This window comes from Larus michahellis (genome assembly GCF_964199755.1).
Source record: "Larus michahellis chromosome W unlocalized genomic scaffold, bLarMic1.1 SUPER_W_unloc_1, whole genome shotgun sequence".
NCBI lineage: Eukaryota > Metazoa > Chordata > Aves > Charadriiformes > Laridae > Larus > Larus michahellis.
The window spans coordinates 2,146,776-2,159,842 of NW_027435888.1; the positions used below are offsets into that span (position 1 = coordinate 2,146,776).

Genomic DNA, 13,067 nt, shown 5'->3' on the forward strand with positions numbered 1-13,067 from the left:
TAGGAAGGATGTGAGGTCACATCACCGATGTCACCCCGTGCCCGTGGGGCTCGGTGCAGAGCGGCCATGTGCATGACAGGGGCATGACAGGGGACGGGAGCTGCCCGTCCCCGTGTCTGCGAGGCCGAAGGAGCAGCCCCTGCGGCCCTGGCTGGAGCAGTCGGGGTGGGGGTGGCTCGGGGGCACCCCAGGGATGTGCCTGGGCATGGCGCCAGGAGGAAACCACAGACTTCCTGCCCGGGCGCTGCAGGGGGAGTGGGGAGAGCGCGGCGAGGCCACGTGGGCTGTGGTTTGTGCACCTGCAGGCTCCAGCTCCCGCTCCGCCCGCGGGGAATAACGGCCCCTGGGTGACACACTGAGTCAGGGACACGTCTGAGCCTCTGGGCTTCCCGTCTGCTGCCAGGGCAGGGACATGATCCAGCTGCAGCTCCTGCGAGGGACTCACTGTGGGGGTCTGCAGGGAGGGACGGACAAGCCAACACTCCTTGGATGGAGCCCTTGCCCTGGATGAAGACCTCTCCCAGATGCTGCTCCCAGCACAGTGAGGTCCGTGTCAGGGGCAGGGGCTGTTTCCTCCCCATCCTGACACAGACCCTGGTGCAGTCCCCGTTCCATGGTCACCGCAGCTTGGGGGCAGCTGGACACTTGCCTCATGGCTTCTTGGATGAGCCCGGTGCAGGAGATGCTCAGTGCTTCCAGGCCCACAGCAGGGTGCAAGGGGTGACTAACCAAATTCCCCTGCACACCCAGCTTGTCCCATGATGATCCGCCACCACAGCGACCATGACACCGGCAGCGGGACATATATGTCCCTCATATATGGTCATGAACGGCGCTGGAGAAGTTCATTGGCGGGCTGGGCTGTGTCGGAGGGGAGATAGCTCCCGATAACGTCTAAAAAGGTGCTGCTGCTTCGATTGGCTCCTTCCGCAGCTGGGTCGGCATCTGCAGAGATATATTACCCTCCCATCATCGACGTCCCCCTGAGTCCCCAGGAGCTGTGACAGGGAGTGGGGAAGAGCAGGGCTGTGCCAGCAGGGCAGGAGGCTCAGGATGGGAATGGAGGGACTCCTGTCCCCTCGGGTGCTGTGGCTGCTCCTCTGGGTGCAGCTCTGCAGAGGTAAGTGCCGGCTCCCTTTTCCCACAGCCCAGGGCCATCGGGTACCAGTGGGGTCATCAAGAGCCCTTTGGGAAGAGAGTTTCTTTCCAAGTGCCGCTGAGATGAGGGTCAGGAGGAGCTCAAGTCCATGGACCCTGTGCCTTTGCCTGTGTCCATTTGGCTGGGAGAGGGTGTCTCCACTTCCAGAGCTCCAGTATTTCGGGCAGCCTGTGCCTGGCTGCATTTAAAGACAACCCATCCTGGGGTACCCTTTTGGGATGACTTGTTCCCCAGTACTGTGCCCCTGAGGCTGGCTGTGGCTCCAGGGTCCAGGGGAGCCCTGACACCAGGAAGGCAGTTTGTGCCCCACAGAGAGAGGGGGACTGGACTGTCTGCACCCACAGGTGGTAGAGAAGTTCCCTTCTCAGGGGCTCCCACCAAGCACAGGGGCTGGGCTGCCACCAGGGGCCAGGAGGGGACATGAGTTGGGGGGATCCTTGGGATCATGTTGGTGTTCATGAGGACACAGAAAGGCCTGTGGGTGTGTGAGCTTGGGTGGTGCCAGGGCAGGTGGTCAGCAGGGCAAGGTGTGGGGCTGGGGCATGGGGCTGTTATGGGGTGTTGGGCTGGGGAGGAGCGGGTTCCCTGTGCAGGGCCTGGGGGCACAATGAGTGGGTGGTCATGGGAGGGGGCCATGGGAGTGGCAGGAGGTTCCCAGGGCTGTGTTATGGTGAATAGCCCATCCCAGAAGGGCCGGAGTACTGCACCCCTAGCCTTCACAGGCTGTGGGGAGAGCAGGGACCCCCACACTGGCCAAGGGACAGCCTAGAGGGGTGAGGACTCCCACCCTCCCACCGTGGTGCTTCTGACTCAGCCTGGGCAGGGGGGGCCTTCTAGACCTGCACTCTGGGGCTCGGTGCTCTCCTGAGCGGTCCCATGTCGATGTTCGAAGGGGCTGCAGAGGTGAAGCTGGAGGATGGCGGCGGACACTGTGCTGGGAGAGTGGAGGTGAAACACCAGGGCCAGTGGGGGACTGTGTGTGGCTACAACTGGGACATGGACGATGCTGCAGTGGTTTGTAAGCAGCTGCGCTGTGGGTCTGCTCTTGAAGCTCCTCAGTACGGACATTTTGGGCCAGGATCTGGCCCCATTTGGATGGCTGATGTTGCGTGTCATGGCACCGAGTCAGCCCTGTCTGATTGCACAGACACAGAAGAGATTCGACAATACTGTGATCACAGTCTGGATGCTGGAGTGACGTGTTCAGGTACGGTGCCAGCCTGTTCCCCACCTTTGTGACCAGGACGGGGGAAGGGACCTGGCTGTGCCCTCAAGGAAACAAGGGATTACTGGAGAAGGGCCTGGTGTGGCTGGTCACGCTGCTGAGCTGGGACTGTCATTGCTGGTTTCCCCGGTCCCTGAGGAAAAGCCAGTGGGAACCCGCCACTGCCTGACCCCTGATGTGTCTCAGCCCACCCTCCATCGGCGCCTGGGGCTGGGAGATGGTGCCCTCGTGCAAGAAGACTTAGAGCAACTCACATGGCCACCCACAACCCTGGGCCCAAGGAGGTCAGGGACTTTTGGGTTGTGTCCCCTGGCAGACATGAGTCCCCCAAAGCAGAGGGGCTGCTCAGAGGGCAGGGGCCCTGGGCTTGGGCAGAAGAGCTGGGTGGCTCATGGCCACCTCATTCCCCTTCCAGAGCCACCCCATGAGAGCGAGCCCACAGGGAAACACCCCTGTGCAGGCAGCGCTGACCTGCTGCCCAGCCTCTCCTGCCTACCCCAGCCCCTGCCTGCCCTGTGCCAAGGGCACTTGCCAGCACTTTCTGACTCTCCTTGCCCTGGGAGCTTGTGTCAGCCCAGGGCTGCTCCTCTGCCCCCTCTCCTGCCCTGTACCCAGCTGGGGGCCAGGGATGTGCACCCCTGGCAGTGTTCTCTGGCCCTGGCTGAGGACCCTCCCCAGGCAGGTGCTGGAGCTGGGGGCTGGTGGAGACAGCGACTGGAGGTACAGCTGCACCACATCTGCTCCCTCTGACATGTCCCATCTAATAGCAGTGCCTCAATGGGCTCCATTTCTGGTGGCTCCAAGGGGTTCCTCAGCCTGGCTCTCAGCTTGGTGGGGCAGAGCAGGCTGCAGCAGCCAGCAGAACCTCAGCCCATCTCCTTGGGCTCAAGCGCTGCAGTGCCTGGGGCCAGTGCCAGGTAGCCCAGGGTCTCCAGGAGGGCAGCAGTTTTTCTAAGCGCTTCCTGTGGCTGTGGGTTTGGGAGAAAAGCCAGCCCACGAGTGCTGTGATGATGTTGGGGGAGCAGCAGGGGGTCCCTGGTGTGTTTGTGACATCAACACCCACTAGGAGCTGCTGGGAAGCTCGTGGGTCTCTTTGCCTGTGGCCACCTTGCAGGCCAGGTAGGACATGGGTATGTAACTGCCAGAGGGCTGTGGGAACTCACAGGGTTCTTTGGTTACTCCAGGATTTGTCCGGCTGGTTGGAGGGGACAACCCCTGCTCAGGACGAGTGGAGATCCATGATAGGAACGAGTGGAAAACTGTCTGTGACTCCGACTTTGGTCCCAAAGCTGCCGACGTGGTCTGCAGAGAGTTGCAGTGTGGCACAGCCCGGTCTGTCCCGGGGGCAGCTCACTTTGGAGAAGGGGCTGGTCCCATGTGGGACAGAGAGCTGCAGTGTGTGGGGAATGAATCCCTTCTCAGCTCCTGCCCCACGGGGTCCCCCAGGGACCAACCCTGCACCCACGCGAATGCTGCCGGTGTCACCTGCACACGTAAGGACTCAGGGCAGGGTGTTACCACCGGGGGTGTGCCGATGATGGGGGAGCAGGGACGGGACTGTGCTGTGCTGGGTGTGAGGGCAGAAGGGGTGATCACAGAACCATAGGATGGTTTGGGTTGGAAGGGACCTTTCAATGTCATCTAGTCCAACTGGCCTGCAACCAGCAGGGACCTCTTCAACTAGATCAGGTTGCTCAGAGCCCCGTTAAACCTGACCTTGAATGTTTGTCTGCAGCCCTAAAATGGTGCAGAAGGAGGAGAAAGGCAGGGTGTCCATTTGGCCTCTACTCCACCACCCAAGGCAGCAAAAGCACAAGTCTGCCCTGTCTCATCCTTCTCTGTCCCGAGTTCACAGGGTTCAGGCTGGTGAACGGCAGCACGGCGTGTGAGGGGAGGGTGGAGGTCCATGTGCAGGGGGCCTGGGGCACCCTCTGTGCCTCCCGCTGGGACCTCTTGGACGCCCACGTTCTCTGCCGTCACCTCAACTGCGGGTTTGCTGAGTCCATTCCTAAAGGAGGGCGTTTTGGGAGAGGAAGCGGCCCTGTCTGGAGAGACTCCTTCCACTGTGACGGGACTGAAGCCCACCTGGGAGAGTGCCCAGTGACTGCCCTGGGGGACTCGCCGTGCTCCCATGAGAACGACGCTGCTGTCATATGCTCAGGTGAGTGCAGGAAAACACTCGGTTACTCTGTTTTCCTCTTAAATGCTCCCAAAGCAGGGGACCCTGTGGCAGTGCAAGGCTCTGGCTCAGAAGGTCCCCACAGAGGGCCGGCGGCAGGCAGGCGAGCTCCAAGGCCCTCCTGCAAGGGTGCCAGAGCCTGGAGACATGCTGCAGGCTGCCGGGCTCCCCGATGCCACCAAGGGCTGGGGCACGGCTGCTCTCCCCAGGCCCAGCTCGCTTCGCATCCCTGCGGCTGGTGGGTGGAGGAAGCCCGTGCGACGGGCGAGTGGAGATCTTCCAGCACGGGACGTGGGGCAGAGTCCTGGATGAGCAGTGGGACGTGCAGGAGGCCAGCGTGGTGTGCCGGCAGCTGCAGTGCGGAGAGGCAGAGGCAGCCTACAACCCCCCGAAGGCTCAGAGAGGGACGGGTCCCGTGGGGCTGCGCGGGGTGCGGTGTGCAGGGCACGAGGCCAACCTGACCCTCTGCAACACCTCCCTGCCTGAGAGTGCGCTGGAAGCAGGGATTGCCGAGGACGTGGGGGTCGTTTGCTGGGGTGAGTGGCGCTGCATGGCTCCCCCAGGCTCTGGGCTGGGTGGGCAGCTGGCCCTTGACGGCAGCCGGGGTTTCCTCCTGCTACAGGGAGCCGTCAGGCGCGGCTGGTGAACGGGCCTGGGCGCTGCGCGGGGAGAGTGGAGATCTACTACCAGGGCAGCTGGGGGAGTGTCTGCGATGACGGCTGGGACCTGTCTGATGCTGCCGTCGTTTGCCGCCAGCTGGGCTGCGGAGGGGCGCTGGAGGCGGTTGGCTCCGCTCGCTTCGGGGAAGGCTCCGCTCAGATCTGGCTGGAGAGCGTGAACTGCTCCGGGGCCGAAGCTGCTCTTTGGGACTGTCCGGCAGGGTCCTGGGGGCAGCACGACTGCGGGCACAAAGAGGACGCAGGAGTCGTCTGCTCAGGTGTGTGCCGGGAGCTGTGGTGGGAGCCCAGTGCCCAGGCAGGCCGGGACGAGGGGAGAGCCGGACACGGCCGAGGCTGTTCCTGGCCAGCTCTGAGCCCCTGACAAAGGCCACCGTGGGGACACCCATGCACAGGTGCCCTCAGTCCCACCGGGGGTCCCTGGGGAGCTCCGCTGTCCCTGACGGTCCGCAGGGAGGGCAGGGGTGTCTGTCCATCAGGGACATTTCTCTGTCCGTGGGTGCAAGGGGGACTTGCTGGACGTGCCTTTGCCTGTCTGAGGGCCTGGCGGGTGCAGGGGTGTCCCTGCTCCCCCAGCCCCAGCCCAGCCTGTTCCCCCTCGCTGCCTTTCCTCCCAGAGTTCATGGCCCTGAGGCTGGAGAACGGCACCAACTGCTCCGGGCGCCTGCAGGTTTTCTACAATGGGACGTGGGGGAGCGTTTGCTCCAACTCCATGACTCCTGAAACTGTGTCGCTGGCATGCAAGGAGCTGGGCTGCGGGGACAGAGGGTCCCTGGAAACACAACGGCCCTACGGCAGGCTGTCTGGCACGGCCTGGCTGGATCGTGTGGAGTGTGGGGAGAGAAACAGCTCCTTCTGGCAGTGTCCCTCCGCTCCCTGGCACCCGCAGTCATGCGACGACCTGCGAGATGAGACCCACATCACCTGCAAGGGTAATTCTGAGCTAGCCGGGCACCAGCATCCCCTGCGTTCCTGCTCCTGGCTGGGCATGGTCAAATTCCTGGGCCTGCAGGGGCCTTTCGTTTCCAAGGCAGACGCTGCTGCTGCTGGTACCAAAAATGGGACTTCCTCTCCTGGAGCCCCACACATTCACCAGCGGTTGCCAGCTGGGCTCCCAGCTTCGCCTGGTTGGGGCAGAGGTTTCTCGAGGCAAGGTCCCAGAAGGGAACAGCCAGGGCTCTGAGGAGTGTCCCTTCCATGGACACCCTCCTGCTGCTCTGTGACCCAGGGTCCCTTTGGGGCTGAGCAGTCAGGGTCCCCCACGTTGCCGAGTGTGTGTCCCCCGAAGGACCGGGGTTCAGCTGCTGCCATGGGTGGGTGGCACGAGCTGAGCTGAGCCCCGCTCTCTGCTGCACGCCCCCCTGCAGCAGCCCCTTCACCACAGCGTTTCCCTCTGCAGGGAGTCAGCCAGAAACGCCCCCGGCCCCAATGGCTGCGTGCCCCAGCACCCCGAGCTGCACAGGTAGCTGCTCCTCTGCATGCCCCTCTCGCCTGGCAGGGCTCTGCCTGCTGTCCCGCGGCCCTGGGAGCTCTCTGCCTTCTCCAGACAGGGAGAAGATTCGTGCCGTGGGAGGGGAGAAGGGGTGCTCCGGCCGAGTGGAGGTGTGGCACCGCGGCTCCTGGGGGACGGTGTGTGACGACTCTTGGGACATGCGGGATGCCGAGGTGGCATGCAGGCAGCTGGGCTGTGGCCCTGCGGTGTCTGCCCTGGCCGAGGCTGCATCTGGGGAGGGGAGCGGCCCCATCTGGCTGGAGCAGGTGGAGTGCCGGGGGACAGAGCCATCTCTGCAGGACTGCTGGGCCCGGCCTGGGGACAGCGGTGCCTGCCGCCATAAGGAGGACGCGGCCGTGATCTGCTCAGGTGAGCGGCAGGGCTGCGACACCTCGAAGGGCAGGGACACCTCACAATTTCCTCCATTGCCTGCCATCATGGCTCCAGAGCTCCTGAGAGCAAGGCCATCCCTGCAGAGCAGGAGAGCCTTTTGCCGAGTGGGTAGCAGCTTCTGTGGGGCTGGGTGTCCTCCAGCTTCTGCCCGCAGGGCCCTGCAGCCCCCAGGGGCACCTCCCGGGCTGCCGGCTCTGTCCCTGCTCTGGGCCCTGCGCTCCTTCCTGGCCATGCTCACCAGTCGTGCAGGAGGGGCGATTTGGGTGGGATGTGGCAGGGATGTCTGCACATGCACACGTGCACGCACACACACACACACACGGTGTGTCAGAGAGGAGGCTCCCTGGTACCTGCACCCCCACCCTCTCAGCCCAGCTCTCCTTCTCCTCCTCTGCAGATGCACCCAGGACGGCAGCACCAACCCCTCCAGCAGGTAACCCGTCCTCCCCACCAGTGCTGGGTCTTCTTGGGGCCAGGCTGTGACCCACAGCCGGGGGGAAGGGGCTCCTTGCTGGGCTGTGAAACTCCCAGGAGGAGGCAGCGGGGTAGCGGTGGGGCGGGAGGCTGGGGAGGGCTGTCATTCACCCACTCAGGTGGGAGCTTCCCCATCCCTCGTCCCCTGAAACCCGGTACGTAATGGGGGTCAGGACTGGGGTGTGCCGGCCCCTCACCTCTCCCAGGCCTGGTGCTGCCCTTTCTGTGTTCCTGCCATGCAGATCCCACGCGGGGCCGTCTGACTGGCAGCGGGAGAGTCTCCTTGCCCGTCATCATGTGCATCATCCTGGGAGCCCTTGTCTGCCTGCTCCTGGCCCTCCTGGCCGGGCAAGTGCGAAGCGCCAGGGCTGGGCGCAGAGGTGGGTCCCTTCCCAGGGGAAGATGCCTGCTGGCAAGGCCGGCGTGCCGTGGGGTGTCAGTGAGTGGGAGAGGCAGAGCTGGGGGGACAAGAGAGTGTGCTCTCTGCGGGATCCCATCCCCTCTCTGACCATCCCTGGGCCAGCCCTGCCTCTGTCCACAGGCTCTGAGAGAGCTCAGGAGCCCTTCCCTGAGGCCGTGTACGAGGAGATCGGTTCCAGCCCAGCATGGCAGAAGCAGGCAAGGTTCAGCGGCTCAGGTTGGTGTGCGTCCCTCATTGAGGACACATCTACAGTGCTCTTTCCCCTGGCTGCCACCCAGGGTTGACCCCTGCAGCCCCCTAACCCATGGTTCGTGCGGTTGTGGGGCTGTTGGATCTGTGTGGGGAGCACCCATGTCCTGGGCCCAGGAGAGAAGCTTTCTCCCCACCTGCTCTGCACGTCCCATTTGGGGACAGCCCCTCTCTGACTGCCCCTGCACCCTGGGGGTCACCTGAGGGGTGAGGGAAGGGGCTGTCCCAGGGCAGCTCTGGCAGGCCCTTGGAGATGGGCTTTGTCCCAGGGCAGCAGGGTGAGTCCTGAGCCCTCGTCCCCGTGCAGCCGTGGCTCTGTGGGTCCCACGTCCCCAGCAGCACTGAGCACAAGCTGGGTCAGCAGAACGCACTCCCCTCACACCCACTGGGCCTCTCTCCAGGCTCCTATTCAGAGGGGTCCCTGAGCAAGCTGCAGCCCTACCCCGGGGACAGCGAGGAGGAGGATGGTCCATGGCCAGCACCAGGTAATGGGGGGCAGGAAGGGGTGTATCTCTCCTCCCTGTAGACATGTGATGGACAGCAGTGTCACTGAGTGTCACCCTCGGAGCTGGGAGATTGGGTGGGATCTCCTGTGGGGCTGCAAACACCGATGTCGGAGCCCCACGTCCCTGCGCATCCTCCCATCCTCTGCTCTGCAGAACGCATCTTCTCACTGTCACCAGCTCTCCTCTCCTTTCAGACGTCCCTGTCCTGCCTGGAGGTGACCCAGCTGATGGCTATGATGATGCCAGGGAGGTTTCTGACCCTGGGGAGGATCCTTCCCCTGGGCAGGAAGACTGGGAAATGCCCACGGTGGCAGAGGAGGGATCTGGACCCACGGATACCCCTGGAGGTGAGAGGGAAAGAAAGTGCTGCTGGTTCCTGGGGTGGCATCCCTGGTGCTGGATGAATCACTGTCACACTGAGAGCCCAACATGCTGGGATGGGGGAACCTGCCCCAGGAGTTTCTTCTGGGGTACCGTGGGTGGGAGAGGGAGCTGAACGTCTCAGGACTGGTGAGGAGAAGGGAGGAAGGTGATGTACAGCCCAGGAGAGGCACCCCATGGGGTGAACATGCAATGGCCTGCCTTGCTGCTTGCAGGGCCAAACCTGCTCTCCCAGAGAGGTGCTGGTGCCCCTGGAGCTGAGGGGGATGGCTGGTCCCTGTCCCCAGAGAGCACGGGCTATGACGATGCTGAAGAGGTGTCTGTGGCACATCCCCCTGAGGACACAGAGGCTGTGACACCGGAGCTCAGTGCACAACGGTCCCTGAGCCCCGGGCCAGGAGAGCCCGTCCCTGCAGTGCAGCTGGGGGCAGCCAGGAGGGAGGAGAGGTCTGTGCAGCTGGGAGAGCCGTGAGCACCAGGGAACCCTCTCCCTTTTCCCACGGGCAGCAGAATCTGCCAGGGGTTTCCTCAATTTTGATTCCCCTGTTTTTATGCAGGAGCCCCCATATTGGTTCTTATTAAAAGCCTTTGAGCCAGAGCTGTGCTTGCCTGGCCAGGTGCTTTAGTGTCTCCCCGAGGGTGGCTGGAGGAAACCGGAGCCCAAAGACATGGCAGTGGGGAAGGGGCATGTCTCGGGTGGGTGTGTGGTGCAGGGCAGTGAGCCGAGCTCAGGTCCAGCACAGCTGCCCGCCTCTCTCCTGAGAGGGGGCTCCAAAGAGGCAGCGCACACAGCCCTCCTCACCCCACAGCCAGACCCTGGCTGGGCAGGGCAGGCCCACAGTGCCTGCAGAGGACCAGAGGCTCCAGCTCCAGCCTTTCCCTGAGGCTGGGCATTCAGGGAAGAACCCCCTTGGAGATGCTGGGGATGGAAGCCAGGATCTCCCACATGCAAAGTGGGCGCTCTGCCACTGAGCTACACCCTCTGGAGCCTTCCCAGCAGGAGACACTCTCCTCCCATGAGGGGTCTGTGACAGGCACAGCCCCGTTGTCCCCTGGGTGCCCAGGGACCCTCTGCAGCAAACAGCACTTGAGCCCTCCTGAGATGGGGGAAGTCCGCACTGCCTCTCCCCTGGGACCTGATCCTGGCACAGGGCTGCACTGCAGAGCACTGCCCCTCCAGCGTCTCTGAAGAGCGATGGGGCAGAAGGAGGCTCTGGCTGCAGGTGCTGCTCCCACGCTCTGGCCCCCTCCAGGGCCAACGGAGAGGAGAAAACTCCTGAGCCTCCTCTGCCCCCCAGGGCAAGGGCAACCCCCCTGTGTGCCACATCTGTGCACAGCGGCACAGGAGGAGAAGTACAACAGGGTGAGGGACATGCCCTCCCTGGGGTGAGGTGCCCCCAGGCTCTGATGTCACCCCAGGGTGTGCGATGGGGCAACATGGGGGCAGAAAGCTCACACGCCCTCATCCATGTAACGGGCCTCCTCCTGCACCCCTCTGCCCCGCGGCATCCCTGGAGGTGGGTGAAGGGCAGGTGTCCATCTCCATGGGGCTGATGCCCAGAGAGGAGCATATTGGTGTGTTAGCAGTCATTGGAGCAGGGGGGCAAAGGGGGCCAAGAAATTCTGCTCAGGACAGCGTGTGACTAAACAATACCGATGGCCATGCACTCCGGTGGGTGATCCTCAGCGTGGCTTTGTCAGCTGTCCTGGGCACATCAGAGGTCTCACTGCAACACCCCCCCGGGGGAAGGATGCTGCCATTCAGGCCGCAGCTCCAGGGAGTGCCTCTCCCCGGGACTATGGGTCCAGTGGCCTCTGCTCTGGGAACTGAAGACAAGGTGCAGGAGGCGCCTGAGGAGGGGAACAGACTCTGCACCCTTGAGCACGACAAAGAGGAGAGGAACTGGGTCGTGCAGAGACCCCGCAGAGGACACATCCCGATCCTGTGGAGCAGGGAAGGGGGCACAGCTGGAGCCCACCCCAAAGCAGCCCTGAGTGGAGAGTCCTGCCCAGGGGCAGGCTGGGGACTTGTGGGGCTGGAGGAAGGCTCCTTCTAAGCCGCAGATGTGCAGGTCCAGGGCAGGGACAGTGCTCTGGCAAGAGGTGAAGGAGCAAGCAGGGCTGGGGCAGGCTGGAAGGCGGCAGACGGGCTCTGCAAAAAGCAGAGGGAGAAAAATCACTGCTGAAGCCCAGGGCTGAACCTTTAGATCTTCAGTCTAACACTGTCCCAGCTGAGCTCCTTCAGCCCTGCCCCAGCAGCCCTTGTCCCTGGGCCACCCCTGCCGGGCCCCAGGCTGACACAGATGAGGAGTGCTCCTCAGGGAGGTTCCCAGGGAAAAGCTGTGCCCAGCCCCGGACAGAGGGGACCGGGCCCCTCCCTGCCTCCAAGCCCAGGTGGGCTCCAGCTTTGGTGGAGGCCACGTTACGCTGGGCGTGCCAAGATGTGTGTGGGCCTCGTACAAAGGGGACAGGAGTGAAGGTAAGTGGGCAGGCCAGGCATGTGCAGCTGCAAAGGCTGAGGGCCAAAGAAGCATAGGACCGATGGAAGACCTTATCACCTGGAAAGCCTCCTCCCACACCTTTTTTCCCTTGCTGAACTTTGCTGCTTCCTTCCCAGCTCCTCTCCCTCCTTCCCCCTGAGCAGTGCAGGGCGATGGGGAATGGGGGTCCTGGTCAGTCCATACCAATTCCTCTCTGCTGCTCCTTCCTTCTAACACTTTTCCCATGGGGTCCCTCTTACAGGCTACAGTCTTTCGAGATAAACCTGCTACAGCATGGGCTCTCCTCAAGCTGAAATTCTTTCAGGAAATATCCAGCCTCTCCAGTGTTGGGTCCTCCACCAAGTGCTGGGATTACCTCCTCCGCTGTGCTCCTCTCCTTAGGCTGCAGGGAAATACCTGCTCTACTGTGGTATTCTCCACAGGCTGCAGGAGACCATCTGCTCTGGCACCTGGAGCACCTCCTCTCCCTCCTTCTTCACTCACCCTGGTGTTTTCAGGGCTGTTTCTCACACTGGTTTTTCCCTAACTCCTCTCCCACTCGAGCCCTTGTGTCCTTTCTTAAATACACTCTCACAGAGGTTCCACCATCCTCGTTGACGGGCTCAGTTTTGGCCAGCGGTGGGTTTCTTTTGGAGCTGGCTGGAACCAGCTCTGTCTGGCACGGAAGCGGCCCTTGGTCTCTTCTCACAGAGGCCCATCCCTTCAGCCCCACCACTACCAAACCCTGGAGACGGACACCAATTCCACAAGCCCTGGCTCTGCACCACAAACACTCTGGTGTGAGTCCTCACCCCGCATGGGCACACGGTACAAGCTGCACTCCGAGGATTTTTCCTCCTGGGCACTTCAGCCCAGCCCAGCTCCCTCCAAGCTCTGCCACCTCCCCTGCCCTCTCTCCATCCCAGCCCAGTCTGCTCTGGCCCAACAGCAGAGCCTGCCCCAGGGTGCTGCAGAGCTCTGGGCACTCACTCCACAGCCACAGCCCCTCTGAAGGGCACCGCAGCTGCTGGGGGGCAGAGGAGGTTCAGCCCCAGAGATGGGGGGCATTTGGGCACAAGGAAAAGGCAGTCAGTGGGCCCCTGTGTCCTCCTCCCCAGGATGTTCTGAGGGGTCTGCAGCCCCTCTGTGCCATCCCCTCTCCCCAGCCCAGTACAAGAGCCCTGGCCCTGGGGACCCTCAGGCAGCTCCTGCCACCCCAGTGACAGAGTGGCACTGGGACAGCCTGCCCCAGGCTGCTGCAGCCAGAAAGGTCTTCTCATCTCCCGTTTATTCAGCCCTGCTGCTGATGGGTCTCAGAAAAGGAAGTGTTAGCTGGTTCATGTATTTTATTTAAACACACAGAGAGACTGACTCTTCATTTACACAACTTTTTTCTGTCACACAAGACAGGTGGATACTTAATGAGGAGGG

General features: G+C 62.9%; 1 protein-coding gene across 1 annotated transcript in view; it reads left to right on the forward strand.

Moving 5' to 3' along the window:
* LOC141736708 (scavenger receptor cysteine-rich type 1 protein M130-like) overlaps positions 1-9,628 on the forward strand; it is a 68,816-nt gene extending 59,188 nt beyond the window's left edge. Inside the window, exons 4-17 of the mRNA XM_074571265.1 lie at positions 2,043-2,366; positions 3,569-3,877; positions 4,231-4,545; positions 4,773-5,099; positions 5,186-5,500; positions 5,858-6,172; positions 6,640-6,702; positions 6,787-7,101; positions 7,523-7,558; positions 7,842-7,979; positions 8,141-8,236; positions 8,671-8,754; positions 8,970-9,122; positions 9,372-9,628. Of these exons, the coding sequence (XP_074427366.1) occupies positions 2,043-2,366; positions 3,569-3,877; positions 4,231-4,545; positions 4,773-5,099; positions 5,186-5,500; positions 5,858-6,172; positions 6,640-6,702; positions 6,787-7,101; positions 7,523-7,558; positions 7,842-7,979; positions 8,141-8,236; positions 8,671-8,754; positions 8,970-9,122; positions 9,372-9,628 (3,047 nt within the window). The remainder of the gene's footprint in view (positions 1-2,042; positions 2,367-3,568; positions 3,878-4,230; positions 4,546-4,772; positions 5,100-5,185; positions 5,501-5,857; positions 6,173-6,639; positions 6,703-6,786; positions 7,102-7,522; positions 7,559-7,841; positions 7,980-8,140; positions 8,237-8,670; positions 8,755-8,969; positions 9,123-9,371) is intronic.
* Positions 9,629-13,067: the final 3,439 nt, after the last annotated feature.